The sequence below is a fragment of the Canis lupus genome, chromosome 23 (assembly GCF_011100685.1).
Source record: "Canis lupus familiaris isolate Mischka breed German Shepherd chromosome 23, alternate assembly UU_Cfam_GSD_1.0, whole genome shotgun sequence".
Taxonomy (NCBI): Eukaryota; Metazoa; Chordata; class Mammalia; order Carnivora; family Canidae; genus Canis; species Canis lupus.
In genome coordinates, this window is record NC_049244.1 from 978,516 (window position 1) to 1,001,191 (window position 22,676).

Here is a 22,676-nt window from a genome sequence, read left to right on the forward strand (position 1 = left end):
TTGCTCTATGAGTTCTAACAATCTTGGGGTGGAGTCTTTTGGGTTTTCTATGCACAGTATCATGTCATCTGCAAAGAGAGGGAGTTTGACTTCTGGGCCAATTTGAATGTCTTTGATTTCTTTTTCTGTCTGATTGCTGAGGCTAGGACTTCTAGTACTATGTTGAATAGCAGTGCTGAGAGTGGACATTCCTGTTGTGTTCCTACTCTTAGGAGAAAGGCTCTCAGGTTTTCCCCATTGAGAATGATATTTGCTGTGGGCTTTTCATAAATTGCTTTTAAGGTGCTGAGGAATGTTCCCTCTATCCCTACACTCTGAAGAGTTTTGATCAGGAATGGATGCTGTATTGTGTCAAATGCTTTCTCTGCTTCTCTTGAGAGGATCATATAGTTCTTGTTTTTTCTCTTGTTGATGTGACCTATCACGTTGACTGTTTTATGAGTGTTGAACCAACCTTGCATTCCGGGGATAAATCGCACTTCTTGGTCATGGTGAATAATCTTCTTAATGTATTGTTGGATCCTATTGGCTAGTATCTTGTCTAGAATTTTGGCATCTGTGTTCTTCAGGGATATTGGTCTATAATTCTCCTTTTTGGTGGGGTCTTTGGTTTTGGAATCAAGGTGATACTGGCCTCATAAAACAAGTTTGGAAGCATTCCATCTCTTTCTATTCTTTGGAACAGCTTTAGTAGAATAGGTATTGTTTCTTCTTTAAACGTTTGATAAAATTCCCCTGGGAAGCCTTCTGGCCCTGGACTTTTGTGTCTTGGGAGGTTTTTGATGACTGCTTCAATTTCCTCATTAGTTATTGACCTGTTCAGGTTTACTATTTCTTCCTGTTCCTGGTTTGGTAATTTGTGGTTTTCCAGAAATGCATCCATTTCTTCTAGATTGCCTAACTTGTTGGCATATACCTGCTCATAATACGTTTTTAAAATTATTTGTATTTCTTTGTATTGGTTATGATCTCTCCACTTTCATTAGTAATTTTATTAATTTGAGTCTTTTCTCTTTGTTTTTAATAAGGCTGATTAGGGGTTTATCTATCTTATTAATTCTTTCAAAGTACCAACTCCTGGTTTTGTTGATCTGTTCTACAGTTCTTGTGGTCTCTATTTCTTGAGTTCTGTGCAACTCTTTATTATCTCCCTTATTCAGCTTGGTGTAGGTTTTATTTGCTGTTCATTCTCTGGTTCCTTTAGGTTCGAGGCTAGCTCGTATATTTGAGTTTTTTCCAATTTTTTGAGGGAGGTTTGTATTGTGATGTATTTCCCTCTGCCTTGGCTGTATCTCAAAGATTTTGAATGGTTGTATCTTCATTTTCATTAGTTTCCATGAATCTTTTTAATTCTTCTCTAATTTTCTGGTTGACTCATTCATCTTTTACTAGGATGCTCTTTAACTTCCCCTTGTTTGAATTTCTTCCAAATTTCTTGTGATTGAGTTCTAGTTTCAAAGCATTGTGGTCTGAAAATATGCAGGAGACAATCCCAATCTTTTGGTATTGGTTGAGACCTGATTTGTGACCCAGTATTGTGGTCTATTCTGGGGAAGGTTCCATGTACACTTGAGAAGAATGTGTATTCGGTTGCGTTCAGATGCAAAGTTCTGTATATATCTGTGAAATCCATCTGGTCCAGTGTATCATTTAAAGCCCTTGTTTCTTTGGTGATACTGTACTTAGAATATCTGTCATTTGCAGAAAGTGCCATGTTGAAGTCTCTTACTAATAATGTTTTATTATCTAAGTATGTCTTTACTTTGGTTATTAATTGATTGATATACTTGGCAGCTCCCACATTAGGGGCATAAATATTCATTATTGTTAGGTCTTCTTGATGGATAGACCCTTTAGATATGATATAGTGTCCCTCTTCATCTCTTACTATAGTCTGTGGGGTAAACTTTAATTTATCTGATATGAGGATGGCTACCCCTGCTTTCTTTTGATGACCATTGAATGGCAAATGGTTCTCCAACCCTTCATTTTCAGGCTGTAGGTGTCCTTAGGTTTCAAATGAGTCTCTTGTAGACAGCAAATAGATGGGTCTTGCTTTTTTATCCAGTCTGAAACCCTGCGTCTTTTGATGGGATCATTTAGCCTATTCACATTCAGAGTTACTATTGAAGGATACGAATTTAGTGTCTTCATAATACCTATTCAGTCCCTGTTTTTGTAAATTGTTTCTTTGTGCTCCCTCTTCTTTTACAGGGTCCCCCTTAATATTTCTTGCAGAGCCGGTTTGGTGGTAACATATTCATTTAGTTTCTGCCTATCCTGGAAGCTCCTTATCTCTCCTTCTATTCTTAATGACAGCCTTGCTGGATATTCTTGGCTGAGTGTTCTTCTCATTTAGTGCCCTGAATATATCTTGCCAGTCTTTTCTGGCCTGCCAGGGCTGCTGTTAATCTGATATTTCTCCCCATATAAGTTAGGGATGTCTCGTCTCTTGCTGCTTTAAGGATTTTCTCTCTATCTTTGGAATTTGCAAGTTTCACTATTAAATTTTGAGGTGTTGAATGGCTTTTATTGATTTTTTGGGGGGGGGGGACCTCTCTATATCCTGGATCTGAATTCCTGTTTCCAAATTAGGGAAGTTCTCAGCTATGATTTTTTTCAAATATGCTTTCTGGCCCTCTGGCCCTCTCAGCGCTCTCTGGAACCCCAAGTATACGTAGATTTTTCCTTCTGAGGCTATCATTTATTTCCCTTAATCTTTTCTCATGGTCTTTTAATTGCTTTTCTCTTTTTTTCCTCAGCTTCCTTCCATTCCATCAACTTGTCTTCTATGTCACTCACTCTCTCTTCCACCCCATTAACCCTTGTCATTAGGACCTCCAGTTTGGATTACATCTCATTTAATCTATTTTTAATTTTGGCCTGATTAGATCTCAATTCTGCATTATCAAAGTCTCTAGACTTTATGCTTTTTTCCAGAGCCCACCAATAGCTTTATAATTGTGCTTCTGAATTCGCTTTCTAACATCAAATCCATCTTTTGTAAGTCTGTGGTAAGAGTACTGTTTTCTATTCTTTCTTTTGTAGCGAATTCTTCTTTCTAGTCATTTTGTTCAGTACAGAGTAGCTGTATGAATGGTCTGAGTCAAGAATATCAACCACAACCTAAGTAAATTTCAGCCTAGATGATTTTGACGAGGTCAGAGACTAGAAAATGAAAACAAAGATTAGAGCAAAATAAAACAAAAGGACCACTAAAGTGAAAAACAAATTTTAAAACAATGTAGTAAAAAATAAAAGACCAAAAATCCCAAAGCAGAAGGAAAAAAGAAAAAGAAACAAAGAAAAAAAAAAGGTAAAGAGGAAAAAGAAAAAAGGGGAAAAAAAGAAAAAAGAGGGGGTACTGAGAGATGGTGGTGGTGATGAAGTTGTAGTGGAGGGACAATGTAGTGTACCTGAGGGGTCCTAGAGGGTGCTCCTCTTGGTTCTCAGTGTATTAAGTTCTGTATGTTAGAAGATGCTCAGTCCCAAATTTATATAAACCAGAAATACTTGTAGAGAGCTGCAAGATTGACCACCAAAATATAAACAAGATTAGAGAGAGGGGCAGAATAGGAATTAGGAATCTCACAGAATGAACCAGCACAGTATACCACTTGGTTCTGGGTGCATGCTGGTAATTTTTAGAAGGTATTAACTTCCGCCATTGTAGAACAAAATGAGGCAGAGAAAACAAAAAAACGCAAAACAAAAAACACATCTTGTATTTATCCCACAATTAAATTGAGTATGTTGAAGGGAATCTAGAAGACCTTCGATTATAGAAATATGAAAGTCCAAAAGGAAGAAATTTAAAAAATGAAGAGCTGGTAAAATATTGTAGTTAAGGTGGGAAAAGAGAAAAAAAATTGTAAATTTACAGTCTGATATAAAAACAAGTTGTACTGGAAAAAGGAAGAAAAAAAATAGGAGGGGTACCCTCTGGTTCTGTATACTATAAATCCATCAACTTCCCCTGGAGCTTTCCAGGGCTGCTTGGTCAGGAACTTGCTCTTCCTATGTCCTTCCAGCTGGTCTTCTGGGGGAGGGACCTGCTATGTTGATTCTCAGGTGTGTGTACCTGGGGGAGATGTCTCGCCCCCTGCCAGGCTCAGTGGGAGCTGTTTACCCTATGAGGCCTCTGTTTCCTGGGGCCCCGCCTCTCCCAGGGATGCATGACACCAGGAGGAACAACAGCACTGATGGCGGCCAGGTCTCCAGCTCTGGAGTCAGCTCCCCCACAGTAACTACCACGTCTCCCAGTCCGCACTGGCCAAGGTGCTCCTGGGGTGGGACCTGCACAGCCTGGGGGCGTCCGGCGGCAGGAGAGTCCTCACTGTCCTGTTCCCTCCATCTCCACCTGTCCCAGGGGAACGCGGGATCATGGGCTGCATCCACTCGGCGCCCTGGGATCTGGGGCCTGCACTACTGGAATTGTGCTCCCAGGGCAGGGCTCCCAAAAGCAGCAGGGCTCAGCCCCCTCTGCCCCAGCCCCTGCCTGACGGACCAGCTTCTCCCTGAGGCCCCGCCTTTACCGAGATCGGCCCGCGCTGTGCGGTGCGCTTTCCCGGGGGCGCACCTCCTCTATTAGTGACTCCGGGAAACTGGAGGCTCCCCTGCCCCTCCTGGGGTTCTGCCCAATTTCCCTGCTGAGCGCCTTTCCATCCGGAAGAATCAATCCAGTGCGGATTTGTAAAGTTCCTGCGTCTCCGGGCGGGACTTTCCTGTCCCAGAGGCTCTTGCCCACCTGGCCTTCACCCGGCTCCTCATGGGGCCCCTTCCCCACTTGATTCTTTTTTATTTTATTTGTATTTTTCCTCCTTCCTGCCTTGTTAGAAGTGAAAACCCTTCTTTCTGTAGCATTCCGGCTGTTCTCTCTTTAAATCTCAGGTCAAATTCGTAGGTGTTCAGGATGGTTTGAAAGTTATCCAGGTGAGTTGGTGGGACCAGGTGATTTGAGGATCCTACCCCTCCGTCATCTTGGCCCCTCTCCTTTTCTTTTGCATCTCTTTTAAGATTAAGGCCCCTACACAGGTCCTGTGACCTCCTGAGAACTAAAACAGAAGTGCAGTGCCAGGGGCTCCTGGTTTTGTGCAGTGGCCGTTGGCCATGGTGCGGGAATGCGGGGTCTGGCCTAGCCAGGCCTGCACTGGTCCATGAGAAGGGCAATGAAGGGTCACCACAAGTGTCTCAGGAGGCAGCTAAAAGGACAGTATCTGTTAGCCTCATATGGCCTCACGTCAGGCTTTGGGGTACCACGTGTGTCAGGAATGGTCAGTGAGATGCCCCTGCCCCTCCTGAACTAGGTTAAAGGCCAAGGCTACTGATCCACCTTGCTACTTATAGCATTAAGTGCCAGTTTGCACAGAGAGCAGCAATTTCATATTTTTCAGCTTACATGTATATTGACGCATGCCGAGCATACCAATTCAGCAAGGGTTGTGGTACATCATGGGTTGATGATCGCATTATACATTCTCATGGGAATCTAGGGCCATTTTTGGTACGTCTCTGATGTTTCCATTTTGACATCTGTAGAAGTCAGTCTCTCCCACTGACAGAGAACCTCTCACCAGGCTACCTCATTCATGAGGCCAATGATCTGCGCGTGTTTTAAAGGTACTTATAACATTACCATCGGCACCTCTGCATAAAAAAGTAGTACAGAAAGAGGATAGGACCCTGCTTAATGACTGGAAGTGGCTATTCTTGGCAACCTCCTTCTTGTCTTACCTCCTTGATGAGCTTTAGCATTTTCTGAAACTTTGAGAATCACATGAATCCCCAACATAGAGCTTAGCAGATGCTGGATTTAGATCTGAAAATATGACCCTGAGCACAGCATGTACTATGACCTACAGAGCTTGAGTGTTATACTGATTGCCTTGATTTTCCCTCTTCTTTTTACATGGAGCCCTCTATATTCTTAACCTATCTGGATTGTATATAAAATAGTAAGGAGTCTTTGAAGCACGACTGCAGAATGTGTTTACATTGGTCTGCATCTCCATCCACTGTGCCATGCAAGCCCACATAAGAACAGAGAGCCCCATGTGCAATGCTCGTGAGCTGGTAGGGAAGAACTGTGGGGCTGGTTGTCCCAGAAATCATTTAAAGATAAATGATGAAGCAATGAGTTCTTGAATGACATGATGGCAGTTAGCTTTTGGGAATAGGCAATAATACGATATGCAGGCAGAGAGAGGTATCTTCTAGAACTGGCTGTGCACTGGGGCATAGTAAAATGTAAAGGTGAATTAATGAATATGAGTCAGCTGCCGTTGGGGCCAGTCACCTCCTTTGGCCATGCCTTGGACCTTTGCCATCCTTCATCTCAGCAAAACTGTGGCTCTCCAGCCAGCTCCATCACTCGGGACCCCTTTAGCCTTCCTATCTGAACTCCCCTTACAAGGCCCAACATCCATGTGGACAGTATAACCCTACAGGAGTCTCCTTCATACTATCCCTTTAATTCAGTCACTGGGCATTTTCAAAGCAAAGATGAACCCCATGGCTTCCCCATTACTCTTATTCTGCCATTATTGCCCAGAATCCTACTAAGTTGCTACCCTCCAAGGCCACCTGCCCCCTCCTAGGTCCACATTGTCTATCACCACCACATGGGGTCTTGGTGGTCTCTTTATCAACAAGAGAGCCACAGAAGCTTCCAGGCTGTCCTGGGATGGTTTACGGGCATAGAAAGCAGCAAAAACAAATGGCAGTACCTTGTGGTCATTGCAGAAATCCTTCTAAATGCAGTGGAGACACAATAGGTTGGTGAAGAGACGAGGCATCTTGGGCAGCCCCGGTGGCCCAGTGGTTTAGCTCCGCCTTCAGCCCAGGGCGTGATCCTGGAGACCCTGGATCAAGTCCCACGTCAGGCTCCCTGCATGGAGCCTGCTTCTCCCTCTGCCTGTGTCTCTGCCTCTTTCTCTCTCTGTCTATCATGAATAAATAAATAAAATCTTTAAAAAAAAGAGAGAGAGAGAGAGATGAGGCATCTTGAGACTGTCCCTAGAGCTCAATTTAAAATAATTCTCAAAAAAAATAAAAGTAAAAAATAAATAAAATAATTCTCAGGGCATCTGGGCAGCTCAGTCGGTTGGGCATCTGCCTTCATTCAACTCAGGTTATGATCCTGGGGTCCTGGGATTGAGTCCCATGTTGGGCTCCCTGCTTAGTGGGGAGTCTGCTTCTCCCTCTTCCTCTGCCCCTCCCCCTCACTCATGGTCTCTCACACTGCCTCTCTCCCTCAAATAAATAAAATAAAAATCTTTTTAAAAATAATTAAAATAAAATAAAATAATTCTCTGCATTCCTGCAATGATTTTTAATATTTTTCTTGGTTCTTATAGTGCCTTGCATTTCTTTGGAAATGGCACGCAAAATTTGAAAGCCAAATGAATCTTGTAAGTGACATATCTTCCTTCCAGAGCCATCTGTGTCCACACAACAATTTGGAGTCACCCTGACAGAGGCACTTGGGTGCATGTTTATGCATGTAGCATTGCACACGAAGGAGCCAAGCACTAATCAGCCAGACCTTGGGTAATAGCACCATCTCCGATTCCACAGCAGGGTGCCTGAGTCACACACACCACCCACCAAAGAAGCTCAGATTTATGCAGCACCTGATTGCTCCAGCCCTTAAGCTGGTTTTTAGGTAATTGGCAAGATATCTCGCAAGGAACACTCACAGCATGGCATGATTTATTATGCATGAATGTTGAATCATGACAAATGGAGTTACTCAAAGTTCAGCTGACATGCTCAAGTCTGGAGGAGACCAGAGCCCTGAATGCAGCTGCCTGGCCTCTCCTGTGGGTGCTCAGGTACCCGGTAGCCATGGGTGTTCTTTGCTGGAGGGGTGTTTTTTTTTATTTATTTTATTTTTTTTTATTTTTTTTAAATTTTTATTTATTTATGATAGTCACAGAGAGAGAGCGAGAGAGGCAGAGACATAGGCAGAGGGAGAAGCAGGCTCCATGCACCGGGAGCCCGACGTGGGATTCGATCCTGGGTCTCCAGGATCACGCCCTAGGCCAAAGGCAGGCGCTAAACCGCTGCGCCACCCAGGGATCCCTGTGTTTTTTTTTAATAATAAATTTATTTTTTATTGGTGTTCAATTTGCCAACATACAGAATAACACCCAGTGCTCATCCCGTCAGGTGCCCCCCTCAGTGCCTGCCACCCATTCACCCCCACACCCCGCCTACCTCCCCTTCCATCACCCCTAGTTCGTTTCCCAGAGTTAGGAGTCTTCCATGTTCTGTCTCCCTTTCTGATATTTCCTACCCATTTCTTTTCCCTTCCCCTCTATTCCCTTTCACTATTATTTATATTCCCCAAATGAATGAGACCATATAATGTTTGACCTTTGGAGGGGTGTTTATCACTTCCCAGGGAGTGGGTGATGTGCCCACAGATGAAAGGAAGTCGCTCCAGGCAATTTGGCCTTCTGAAGAAGGTTTGTCGCTTCCCTGAGGGCCCTTCCACCCCATTACAGGAGGAACAGGGGCTGGCATCTCAATTCTTGGGGTAGAGGGACATTTTCTGTCCACGGTGGGTGCTCAGGCACAAATCCTGGAGGACTATCTAGAAATCTGCTCCCACGCATGAATCTTGAGATGCCTAGGATATTCTGGGTGCTACCTGAGTGTTCTCTTGATTTCTGTTCAATTAGAAATTGGACAGAATTCCAATTTGCATTTGCCCACATACAAAGCTCCCTCACCTCTGCCCACCACATCCTCTGGAAATCCTCAGTTCCTCTCTATCCCAAGCTCTTGTCCTAGTGTCTCCCTCAGTCCCTCTGCCTGATTCTAGTGCCTCATGACCTGTTTTCTGATATGTGAAACATGTTCCAGCTCATGACCCTGTTCCAGAGCCTCCCTTTCTAATATATCTACCAAGGCTCCAAGTCAATATTCCTGAGTCAGTAAAGCCCGTGCCCGGCTCTAGCTCACAGACTGCAGGGCTCCCGCTGGTCTGTAGAGCAGACTAGAGCCTCTCTGCCTGGACTCGGGTCTCTACCTCCAACAGCCCATCTTCCCATCAGCCCTAAGACCTGCTCATGGCCCTTGTGCCACTTCCCACAGGAGCTTTCATTCCTCCTACCCTGCGGTCTGCCCACATGGTCTGCAGAAATCCATCCTGGGTGCTCTCTCATCCCCATCTTGTGTGACTAGGCTCTCATGTAGTGTAGCCCCTCCAGGGAAACGCCCTGGGCCTTTCTAGGTGTTTCCGCTCCCTGGTGCCCATCTCACATGGGTGAGGGGAACAGCTTGGCTCCAGACTTACAGGGAATTGGGCCAGACCCATCTTCTTGTGGATGTCAGACGTGATCCCCAGGAGGAGATATACGTGTAATTCAGGAGTTCTAACGTAAAATACAGAGAGTACACGGAACCCTCACTGCTGCCCTGTAATCCTACCTCTTCGTGGGAGTGTTCCTGTTTTATCCAAGTCCATTGCATGACTGTGCTGCTTACATAACCTCTTCATGACAGTGGCAAAAAATTATTGCCCTGGTGAATATTATGTTAATTTATCTGACAAGTTCTCTAAGCGCATGATATGATTGGTTATGTGCAGGTGAGTTCTGCTTGCCTCCGTTCTGGGCATAACAGCTTCTCATAAGAAAGACCAATTCTTTCCAAAAATTCTTCATCATTCCTCATCATTTCAGGAACAGGGAAGCCCCAAAGTGACACAGTATATCTCACCTGCGAGTGAGCTCTTCCCCAGATAAGTTCTGCTTTTTCACTAGAGAAGGGCAATCTGATTGCAGGTGAAGGTAATGGAGAGGTAGTGGCTTTGATTTAGGTTTTAACCCTATACGGCCAGGACAGAAATTAAGTGCACCCAAAACACCAGCCCCCCTCTGATTGGGAAGATGATGATTAGCCCTCTGACATAGATCTTCTGGTGCTTCTATCTTAGAGCAAAGGAGGAAAGAAGTGCTCACCCATCCTGTGTGACATGGAGCATCACAAGCCAGAAAACCAAAGAAGGCTCTGAGAGCTGGGCTTGCAAATGATCTTGGCACAATTTCTCATCACCTTGCAAAATGACTGATGTTATGTCTCAGGAACTTAACAGAACTCCAAACTTAGGGGGAAAGGCTTAAAGCAGAATCAACCTTAGGTGTGCTTCTAAATATATCTTAACTCATAACAAGTCCCCCTCAGCTCCCAGCAGAGAATTTTAATAGTAGTCTGTCACTATCAAAAAGCGTGAATTAAGGGTTTTAGTTCATGGGGGTCGACAAACAGATGATTATATGAGTCAGGCATTCAGGGCCTGGGAAGGTTCCCTGATCCAGAAACATCGCTGTTTGCCACTCAGGGACAGGGCGTGTCACCCAGCACCATGGCAAGGACAGTAATAGTGGCAGTGGCCATTGTTTCCCAAGCATTTGCATGTGCTAGGCACAGGCTAGACATTTCATGAGCATTATCACACATGTCCCCTGACAATTCTTAGTTGATGGAGAAAAGTGCTTTACAGATGAGGAAACTGAGATTCAAGGAGCTTTAGTAACTGGTCTGAGGCCCCAGTCCATAAAAGCCAATGAGCAGGACCCAGACCTGGGCTGGGAGACCTGTGTCAGAGCAGACACTTTCAACATGTCTGTAACCCAACTCTTTGCAAAGCAAACTGGAAGATACCATAGCTCTATGCTGTGCAGATGAAGGGTCTAGGTGTTTGAGGTTGGGATTTAGAAGACCATCTCAGCTGTGTGACCCAGAGATAGTTACCTTTCTGTGGCCTTTAAGATAAGAGAAGATCAGATCAGATAAGGCAGTGGTGCCATCCCAGCACCACAGACAGAACTGTTGTATGCCTGGAAGAAAGAAGGTGATCATGCTCTGCATAGTCAGTGGAATGGTGCCATCTCATACCTGGACAGCCTCTCCATGTCCATATCTGCCTAATATGAACAGGTCTCTGAACAGAAGGGCATCCCCCAACCCCATGCAATCTGCTGGCTGGCCCCTTGGTCAGCTTCCTAAGATACCTGCCTGCCCGTGGGATCCCTGCTGAGAAACACTGGGGCTCTGCAGGGCTAGCAGGATAGAACAGACTCCTCAGCTTGCCAAGGTAAGGACATGTCTACAGCCTGCCCCTGATGTCTTGCCTTCACCCAGCTTCATGCTCCCACTTATTGCAATTGCCAAAGCCACCTGCCCCACCCCATCTCGGAGGCCCCACCCAGAGGCTCTCCCTTCCTGTCATCATGCAAGAACACCTGCTTATATGAGAGTGAGCATCACCTCCCTGCTAACATCTTTCCAAAGACCCTGAGTGCTGAGTTCTGCTATCTGCCTTGCCGTGTAGCTCCTTGGACAGGAAGCTCTTCTCTAGTTAGATAAAGGGCCCATGATCCCTAGATGACAAGAATATAAATAAGGTTGGAATCTGCATTCTTAGCATCTGGAGGCAGGAGAGGATGGGCTTATGAGGCTTGGGGGTGGCTTGGTGGAAAGGGGATGCTGCCTCCCAAATGGGGTGAGGGCTGCTCACAGTGCTGATTAAAGTTGACAAAGGAAAACACACGGGTGATTGAGGGAGTTATGCATCCCTTTACAACCTTAACATACATCACTAGAGTGTTTAGTATTCAAGGGACCCGTGCCCTGGCAAAGGAGTGTAGTAAATACTCCTCTGTGTGTCTGACTGGTTGGGGTAAACACTAAAACATGGAGGCAGCATCTATGAGGGACTTGGCATGTAAGAGCGCTTTTCCCAAAAGCCTTCCATTCTCATTGGCTGAAAAAAGCAACTTGGGGGGATTAATTTTAAGGTCCCTAATTTAAAATTCTGGAGTGATCAAGGCAATATATTCAATTAGACCTTAGAAATTGAGGCTAGCAAAATGCAGTGAGAAAGGATCACCTACACACAGGAAATGAGCTAATCCTCCACTGGGATCTTTTTTTGGAGGTTGCCAGGGTATAAATAAGACATAAATATGATTAAAGTACTAATTGACAAATTGTCATCAAAGAGAAGTCCTGCTTCGCCTGTTTAAATGCTCGGAATATATTTAGAATATTTATCATGTGTAAATCAATGTAACTCAAACACAGAAGCCCTCTTTTTCAACACGGACGTGTTGAGGAAAATGAACAGAATGTAACAATAGCTTAGAGTTTGGGCGATGTGTCAGGAAAAGCTTCAAAAAATATGAATGGTGAGGTATTTTAAATGCAGTGCTATTACTTTCAAGGACTTCTAGCACCTGGCAATTAAACAGTTTATATTTCAAAGGAGTTTTTTTCAGTGGCCTACTTTAGTAAATGAAAGCTAATCATCAAAATTAACAAACAATTTGTACATGTTTATCAAATTCTTACATACATTAGTGTGAAGTAGTAAGGCCACGTCCTTGCTGATATTTTAACATCCATTTTATTGGTCCTCATAGGTTTTTGTTTCTCCTAATAAAGCTGCCCCTCCCCTCTGCTACTCTCACAAAGCTGCAGGTACCCTAACAGCCATCTGAAATGAGCCAGGGGACAAGAGTCTCTCCAGTGTGGCAGGGGACACAACTTTGAAAATCAAAGACTCCAAGACCCATTTGGAGTCCCTAGGTGGTAACTCAGGCCAGGTCTTCTTACCCTAGGTCCTGCCTCCTTTGAGGGTCTGCTCTGCAGCCCCTTCCTCTCCCTGAACCGGACTCCTACCCCACTGTGAGAGGCCACTTCTGAATTTCTGGACACCCTGCAGGGGGCCTGGGAGCACCCAGATGCTGCTCCACCCACTCCGTCCTCCCTGTGGCCCAGGGCTCAGCGGGCTTCCTCCCTGTCCAGAACACACCTGGACCCCCCTTCTGTTGGTCTCTCCGCACAGGCACCTTTGCAAACAAGACACAGGCCCTCAGTTTACCCCCAACTGGCTGTCCCTGGACAGAGGATCAGCGGGTCTTTCTCTTCTCCATCATCCATCCAGCATGCTGCTCCCCAGAATGCTGAGTGTCCTCCTCTTAACACAGAGAGCAGAGGCTAGTTCCCCTTCTCCTCTTGTCTTAGAGAGGAGGTCCCTGGACTCCTAAGAAGTTGGTGGATATTATTCAGAGCATCTATGAGCTTGGATTGGAAATGAAGTACATCATGATTTTTACCAACATCTAAAAAATATGGCATTTCCTTCAATTATGAATGTAGGCAGCAAACCACATTGTTGTAGCTACATCATCAGTAGAAACCACAATGTCTCCACATCCTAAAATGTTATTTATGCTTATAACTATTTTGAAAACCCAAGTACTAGTTACTATTTAGTGCCTTCATAAAGTAGCAAATTTGTTAATATAATCACAGTTATGACTTTTTCACAGATTTATTTCAGTGTATTTGGTTCCTATTATAACCTTATACATTTTATTTTGTGAATTTAAAAGCCCAGGGGAAAGCCCATTTATCATAAGGGAACAGGAGAGGATCAGAGTCCCCAGCCTTTCCCGGGAAAGCTATTGGGTTCCTTCTGTCCGAGGGCAAAGGAGAGCCCCAGAGTGTGGTCCTGCCGCATCTCTGCAAGTCAGAGCCCCGGGTCTCACTGGCACGGAGGGCCCCGCCTGCCTCTCCTTCTCTTGCCAAGCTTATTCCTGATCTGGCAAATTATGCTCCTGCTAGCCTGTTACTCTGCCAACATACAAAGCCCCCAAGGAGAAAGACATCATCCCAACAGCACTTTCATTACCTTTATATTTTACTCTTGTCTTTCGAAGCTAGGAAAAGATGTTCTGTATTAAAATGTTCCTTCCCGCAGTGCATAATGCTAATGTCCTCCACATAATAAAGCTAATGGAATATTTTACACACTGAAAATAGACACAGTGACCTTTTCTTCTTTCTGGAAGAGTCTCTTATTTCTTTTCTCTCTCACTCCCTTCCTTCCACCTTGCTTTTTGTTTTGTTTTGTTTTGTTCATTTTGGATGTCAGTCCCCTATAGCCAAGCAACCAGGGCCTTTTCTGGAATTAGTATTTCCTCAGTTGAAGCAACAACAACAACAGAGAAAACCATCAGATAATATAAAGGGCAACAAAAGCACTCATTTCCTCCAGTTATGGCCTCTGCAAAGTATCAGGCTCTTGTATGAGAAGATTCAGACCTTGGGGAGCAGCTGGGAGTGCAGTTCACACCCCAGGTTGGGGGGCTTTTGTTTCAATCAGCCTCCTGTAATTTAGATCTGCCAAAAGGTGTAGAGGGAGGCTGTGGTCTTGGCTTTATCATTTTTTTTCTTTCCAGCTTTATTGAGGCAAAATTAATAAATAAAATTGACGTATTTCACATATATAATGTATCACTTTGTTTGAATGCTGGAACAGTGTGAAAGTTGGTGTTCAGCCTGGAAGTCTGACTTACTGGAACCCCAGCTGAACCTAACCGTCATTGGGTTCCAAGGCTCCTTAACCAGGTTGGGTAGGAAGAACCTAGACTGGGCAGAGGAAGCATATCCTTACACACCCTCGTGGGCAGCTGCCTGGACTGTGCCTCCTCTGAGGAGCAGGCACCTCGGCCACTTCATGCTCAACAGTCACTTGTCATGGTTAAATCTATTCTTTTAATGGTGCCATTATTAAGGGAATTGGAGGCAGCAAGTCACCTGTACAGCATTAATCATGTCTCCTTCATTCCTCAGCATCCAGGAGGTGATGAGAGAAACAAGACAGAGGTCGGCCTTTTTATATCTGGCCCTGGCATGGGACTTACCAAAAAGAATGATCTCTAAGGGAGTGGGAAGTAGGAAGGGGCAAAGGTTAAAGTATTCTCTCTCTATTAATTCTCCAAGCAAGCAAGGCCTTTTCTTCTGGAGATTCTTCTTGTTTCTTACAATGGGAAAGAGGGTGGCAAAGATGTTGAGGCTTCTGAAAGGGGCAACCACACAACAAAGGAAGAGCAAGAAGGAAGCTTCATGGGTCCCAGACACCCCTCAAAATCCTCTTTTCAGCTCCTTCTCCCTCCACCTGCCATCCAGGTGTTCCTGTTCCTAGATAGAAGCTGGTATCTATAAAGGAATGTGCATTTGCACATGAGCACACACACAACCATGCACACACACACAGTTTAGAATCTTACCATACATTGTATATATTTTTAATGTTTGTAAGTCAAATAAATGCAACATTGTGATCACATAATAGTGTACCCTTACTGGCTATAATATTTTCATTAGCTAACCAGACAATAAATCTCCAGGGATAAAAGGGAGGGCATCTCCTAGATAGCAACCAGAACATTCCATATCCCTGACCTCACATGGTGTGACCCAACCCAGATTTCTTGTCTAAACTCACACAGTTCAGTATTCTCTGGTTCAGAGCATCATTGGGGTGGAAGAGAAGGAATGGATGTAACCCTTGCATTCATGAAGCCCGCATGAGCTTGGTACTCTGTCAGGTTCTGCATGTGAGGCAGCCGAGAGCCAGGCAAGTTAAAAATGGACTCAAAAGCCAGCAGCTAATAAGAGGAGAATTTCCCTAGGACTTCTACAGGAAGAGATGAATTCTTCTACCTCAGGGACCTTATATCATTTCCTGCAAACTTCCACCATCTAATTCTTCCTGGTTTTACAGTGAAAATTGAGTTTTACATGCAACAACTGCTCCCAGTTTTCTGATAAACCTCTACATTTTATTTCAGCTGCTGATTCAATTATTTCTGGAAAACAAACCACCCTACTCCTAAAAGCAGAAAATGACCATTTCACTATGTTCGTGGTTTATGTGTGTTGGGAGCTTGGGAGGCACCATTTGAATGGTTTGTCTCTGCTACTAAATGTCTGAGAAGGCTTGAGGCTGAGAAGGCTTCCCAGCTTGGGCTGGTTTTGCAACACCAGACACCTCTGGTGTCTTCACCCCAAGTCTGGTAGTTGATGCTGGCTGTCAGCTGGGACTTTAAGCAGATTGCCCACAGGAGTGCCCATTGCATGGCCTTTCCATGAGGTCTCTCCACATGGACTACTTTGAGCTCCTTCATAGCATGGCAGGTAGGTTTCCAAAGCAAGTATCTCAAGCCATTAAGGTGGAGCATAAGGCTTGTATGATCCAGCCTCCAAAACCATGTGGTGGCTTCATGGGTAGAACTTGTACATCATTATCCAGACTCATGGAAGAAAACATAGACATCAAGGCTCTAGAAGAATATGAAGGATGGGAAATATTGCAGCAGCTATTTGGGGGAAAATATAGTCTGTCAGAGATGCTTTGTAAAGATGAAAAAATTAGACACACAACATATTTATATTATGTTTATAAGAAAATGAATATTGACAGAATGACTTTCTTTCCTAAATATTATATTCAAAGAGAATATGTCAAATTAACAACACTTCTGAGACCTAAAATGCCTTCTATTTTCTGAGGTCATGGCATTATTACAGGCATCTTTATTCAGAAGCAATTATACTTATCAGTGCATGTTGTCATGCATAACAATGATGATAAACATATTGCCTAATGAAGATAGAAGGGCTGAGAGTCTTGTGAATCTTTGATCAGCAAGCAAGGCAAATAGCAGTATATTGGTAAGGCTAAATAATGTCATTAAGTATTTTAAATGATTTAAAAAATAAAAAAAAATAAAAAAAAAAAAACAAAAAAATCTTTAAAAAAAAAAAATAAAAATAAAAAAAAAAATAAAATAAAATAAAAAATAAGCCAAGTTGGCATATTTCTTTAAATATCTGCCACCTGATGCTATGTGTATGTAAAGAAAAGAAAAACAAATTGTGTCAACAAAAGAGCCACCTTAAGCATTTGTTCATCTTCAACATGAATTTCATTTATTATTCTAAAATCAAAGTGCCAGGAAAACCTATCCTATTTGCTTTTGCTACCTAAGTAAATAATTTATCACGTCATAAGTGCATTTTGCTTCAAAGATTTGAGCTTGGCTTAGCACAAAGTTAACACCAATTTGGCACACTCTCTTGTTTTAAGTGACCATTTACAAAATGCATTCTCTCAGATTTGCTGAAATACTGCATTTCTAAGTCAACACTCTGCTTATTCATATTTTTAAATAACTCCTGCTATTTAGGCCCAAGCCTCTTTGATGATGTGACTGTGATGGTCTCGTTGCTTCCTCTGTATTCATATCTGCTACAAGGTTATCTCTGTCATTTTTTTGATAGGGGGGATATCTCTACCTTGGAAGTGTGCCAGAAAGAGTTTATCACTCTTTGTGCAGTGTACCGCAGGCCCACTGTGCACTCGCAAAACAGACTTAGAAGATCAGAGAACACCCCGTCCCACCACATCCTGCCCCTGCTGCATAAGACTCCAGTATAATAACCATGTATTTGAGTGGGAAAAGATGAATGACAAACTCTATTTGAAGAGTAGTATATAGAGAAACTCCAAAGCTAAGAGGGGGGATGAAAATAAGGACATTAGAGGACTTTGAAGCATTTTTCATACCTAAAACTACAACAAATATCAAAGATGCTCCACTCCTGGCCAAATTAACAAAAACTTTCACACTAAAGGCTTACTTACCTCAATATCTACTGCCCTATATAACAAAATATTGCAAAGCATGCTGGACATCAAGAAAAGATTGAAAAGATAAACTAATCATAAAAACCAAACTCAAATATGACTCAGATGTCAGTTGGAATTATCAGAGAATTTAAAACTGTGATCAATGTGTTAAAGCTGTAATGAAAAAGGTAGACAACATGCAAGAACAGACAGGTAATGAGCACACAAGAGGAAAACTGTAAAGAAAGAATGGTAGAAGTTAAAAACAGTAACAGAAATGAAGAATGTTTTTGTTGGTTGATTTAACACAGTCAAGGAAAGAATAAGTGAACTTGAAGATAGGAGGTCACCCAAACTAAAACACAAAGGGAAAAAAGAATGGGGGAAAGAAAGAACTGAACATCAAAGAACTAAAGAACTGTAGAAAATGATGCAATGTGTAATGTAATTGAAATACCAAAAGAAGAAGAAACAAGACATATTTAAGGAAATAATGGCCAGGAGTTTTACCAGTATTAGTAACCGAAACCAAACCACTGTTCCAAGAACTACAGAGATGACCAAGCAGAACTGAACAAAAACCAACCAAACAAAAAAACCCAAGAAGTAGATATGACATATTTAAACTGTAAAAATTTGAAAACAAAGAGAAAAAATCTTAAACATTCCTGAAGGTGAATAAAAACACCCACACTCTAGAGAAACAAGGATAAAAATTGGAGCAGATTCCTCATCAGTAACCATGCAATTAAGAATATAGTTGAGTGCAATCTTTTAAAGTGTTAAAGGATAAAAAGATCCTGCAAACCTAGAATTGTATTTCCTTCAACAAAAAAGAGATCTGTGAAAATCTCCTTCAAAAGTCAAGAATAAAGAAAAACTGCTTCAGGGAAACAACTGAAGGAATTTGTTGACAGTCTACAGGAAATATTAAAGTTCTTCAGGCAACAGGAAGATGATACAGGCTAGAAAATCAGATCTGCATATAAAAAAAGGAACAGCAAAAAAAAGAATAAATAAAAGTTAAATGTCTTTATTTTTTTAATTTTTTTTTAAATTTTTTAAAATTTTTATTTATTTATGATAGTCACAGAGAGAGAAAGAGAGAGAGGCAGAGACACAGGCAGAGGGAGAAGCAGGCTCCATGCACCGGGAGCCCGATGTGGGATTCGATACCGGGTCTCCAGGATCGCGCCCTGGGCCAAAGGCAGGCGCCAAACCGCTGCGCCACCCAGGGATCCCTATTTTTTAAATTTATCTCAAAGTTTACTGTTTGAAGCAAGAATAATAACAGTAAATCAGGTGATTATAGCATAAATGAATGTGAAAGCAACAGCTTGTCACGAGCTAAGAGAGGAAGGATGTGAGAAGATTTTCTCATAAGATACCTGCACTGCACATGGGACAGTGTGTTATTATTTGCAAGTAGACTTGGGTTGATTTAAACTGATACTATAACCCTTGAGACAACCACTGATATATATATATATTTTAAGATTTTATTCATTCATTCATTCATTCATAAGAGATTCAGAGGGAGAAGCAGGCTCCATGCAGGGAGCCGGATGTGGGACTTGATCCTGGGTCTCCAGGATCACACCCTGGGCCAAAGGCAGGTGCTAAACCGCTGAGCCACCCAGGGATCACCTATATATTTTTTAATTTTTTATTTAAATTCAATTCGCCAACATATAGTATAACACCCAGTGCTCATCCCGTCAAGTGCCTTCCTCAATGCCCGTCACCCAGTCACCCCATCCCCCCACCCACCTCCCCTTCTGCAACCCCTTGTTCGTTTCCCAGAGTTAAGAGTCTCTTATGTTTTGTCACCCTCTCTAATTTTTCCCACTCATTTTCACTCCTTTCCCTTATAATTCCTTTCAGTATTTGTTATATTCCCTGTATGAGTGAAACCATATGATGATTGTCCTTCTCCAATTAACTTACTTCACTCAACATAATACCCTCCAGTTCCATGCAAGTCGAAGCAAATGGTGGGTATTCATCTTTTCTGATGGCTGAGTAATGTTCCATTGTGTATATAGATCACATCTTCTTTATCCATTTGTCTGTCAAAGGACATCGTGGCTCCTTCCATAGTTGGCTATTGTGGACATTGCTGCTATGAACATTGGGGTGTAGGTGTCCTGGTGTTTCATTACATCTGTACCTTTGGCGTAAATACTGAGTAGTACAATTGCTGGGTCATAGGGTAGCTCTATTTTTACCTTCTTGAGGAACCTCCACACTATTTTCCAGAGTAGTTGTACCAGTCCACATTCCCACCAACAGTGCAAGAGGGTTCACCTTTCTCCACATTCTCTCCAACATTTGTTATTTCCTGTCTTGTTAATTTTCACCATACTCACTGAGGTGTGAGGTGGTATCTCATTGTGGTTTTGATTTGTATTTCCCTGATGGCAAGGTGTGTGGAGCATTTTCTCATGTGCTTGTTGGCCACATGTAGATCTTCTTTGGAGAAATGTCTGTTAATGTCTTCTGCCCATTTCATGACTGGATTGTTTGTTTCTTGGGTGTTGAGTTTAATAAGATCTTTATAGATCTTGGATACTAGTCCTTTATCTGATATGTCATTTGTACATATATTCTCCCATTCTGTAGGTTGTCTTTTAGTTTTGTTGACTGTTTCTTTTGCTGTGCAGAAGCTTTTTATCTTGATAAGGTCCCAATAGTTCATTTTTGCTTTTGTTTCCTTTGCCTTCATAGATGTGTCCTGCGAGAAGTTACTGTGGCCAAGTTCAAAAAGAGTGTTGCCTGTGCTCTCCTCTAGGATTTTAATGGATTCTTGTTCTCACATTTAGGTCTTTCAACCATTTTGAGTTTACCTTTGTGTATGGTGTAAGAAATTGGTTCAGTTTCATTCTTCTGTATATGGATGTCCAATTTTTCCCAGCGCCATTTATTGAAGAGACTGTCCTTTTTCCATTGGATATTCTTGCCTGCTTTGTCAAAGATGAGTTGACCATAGAGTTGAGGGCCCATTTCTGGGTTCTCTATTCTGTTCCATTGATCTGTGTGTCTGTTTTTGTGCCAGTAACACACTGTCTTGATGATCACAGCTTTGTAATACAGCTTGAAGTCAGGCACTGTGATGCCCCCAGCTTTGGTTTTCTTTTTCAACATTCCTCTGGCTATTCGCGGTCTTTCCTGGTTCCATACAAGTCTTAAGATTATTTGTTCCAACTCTGTGAAGAAAGCCCATGGTATTTTGATAAGGATTGCATTGAATGTGTCAATTTCCCTGAGTAGCATAGACATTTTCACAATATTTATTTTACAATCCATGAGCATGGAATGTTTTTCCGTCTCTTTACATCTTCCTCAATTTCTTTCACAATTGTCCTGTGGTTTTTAGAGTATAGATTCTTTACCTCTTTGGTTAGGTTTATTTCTAGGTATCTTATGGTTTTTGGTGCAATTATAAATGGGATTGACTCCTTAATTTCTCTTTCTCCAGTCTCAATGTTAGTGTATAGAAATGCAGCTGATTTCTGTGCATTGATTTTGTATCCTACCACTTTGCTGAATTGCTGTATGAGCTCTAGCAATCTTAAGGTGGAGTCTTTTGGGTTTTCTATATACAGTATCATGTCATCTTTGAAGAGGGAGAGTTTGACTTCTTTTCCAATTTGAATGCATTTTATTTCTTTTTGTTGTCTGATTGCTGAGACTAGGACTTCTGAGTGTAAATCATAAGTCAGGAGGATATCAAATGGAATCATATAAAATGGTCCATTAAAATCACGAAGGCTAAATACAAAGAGGAAAACAGAATCAACAGATACAATAAATATGCAAAATAGCAGCTATAATCCAATTATATTACTGATCACTTAGATATGAGTGGTTTAAACACACCAGTTGAAAAACAGAGATTGTCAGACTTGTTAAAAAAAGAGAGACCCAACGATATGCTATCTATAGTATAAAGTATGTATGGTCTGTATTTAAAGAAACCTACCATAAATGTAAAGACCCAGATATATTAAAATAAATGTTAAAATTAAAACATACTATCCTAACACAAATCAAGATAAAGCAGAAATATCTGTATGAGTTTCAGACAAGGTTTACTTCAGAACAAGGAAGATTTTCAGGGATAAAGAGATACATTGCTTAATGATAAAAGGGTCAACTCTCCAGGAAAGTATCACAACCCTAAATATGTGTGCACTTAAGCACAGAGCGAAAATCTGAGGCAAAATTGTTAGAACTGAAAGGAGAATTGGATACAATTACAGTAGAAGACTTCAGCACCATTGTCATTACTTGATAGACCCACCAGACAGAAGATCAGTAAAGACAAAGATGACCTGAACACTATCAACCAACCTCACCCAAGTGACATTAAAAGAACACCCCATCCAACAAAAGCAGAATGTACCTGCTCTCAAGGGCACAAGAGCATTCAATAAGATAGACCACATTCTGGGCCACAGAACAACTCTTCAAAATTTTTGAAGAATACAAAAAATTCAAAGTACATCCTAGACCACCCAGAAACCAAGATAGAAACCAAGAAGAGAAAGATAGCTAGGGATTTCCCAGATGTTTAGAACTTAAAAATATACACTTCTCAAGAACCCATGGGTCAAAGAAGAAGTTTCAAGAAAAATCTTAAAAGATTCTGACTAAATAGAAATGAAAATAGAACTTAACAAAATCTGTGGGCTGTAGTTAAAGTAGTGCTTAGAAGGGAAATTTATAGCATTAAATGCTTATATAAGCAAAGAAAATAGATCTAAAATTCATAACCTAAACTTTGACCTTAGAAAATTCAAGAAATAAGAATGAATTAAGGCAAAAAGAATGAAGAATATAATTAAAATTAGAGAAGAGAAAAATAACATTGAAAACAGGCAAACAGTAGGAAAAAATCAACAAAATTAAAAGTCACTTCTTTGAAAGGATTTGAAAAGAAAAACCAGTACAATTTTAAAAGATTGATAAAATTAATAAAGCTGTATCCTAACTAACCAATAAAATAGAGTGAGAGAGAGAAAGCAAATGATCTGTATCAAGAGTGAAAAACAGCTGCTACTACTGATGCCTTGGAGAACAAGAGAATTCAACCAATGGTGGGCCACTTTATGCTCATAAATTCAATAACTTAGATGAAAGGGACCAATTCCTTGAAAACAAACTGCTAAAACTAACTGAAGGA

At 41.9% G+C, this 22,676-nt stretch overlaps 1 protein-coding gene across 5 annotated transcripts in view; it reads left to right on the forward strand.

The window, feature by feature from the left end:
• Positions 1–22,676, forward strand: part of SYNDIG1 (synapse differentiation inducing 1) — a 189,388-nt gene that overhangs the window by 130,118 nt on the left and 36,594 nt on the right. The window contains exon 4 of one of the 5 annotated variants that reach the window (XM_038570216.1): positions 9,944–14,356. The exons of the other annotated variants lie outside the window; for them this stretch is intronic. Coding sequence (XP_038426144.1) covers positions 9,944–10,021 — 78 coding nt within the window. The 3' untranslated portion in view covers positions 10,022–14,356. Of the gene's footprint in view, positions 1–9,943; positions 14,357–22,676 lie in introns of those variants that run through there. 5 annotated transcript variants of the gene reach the window in all.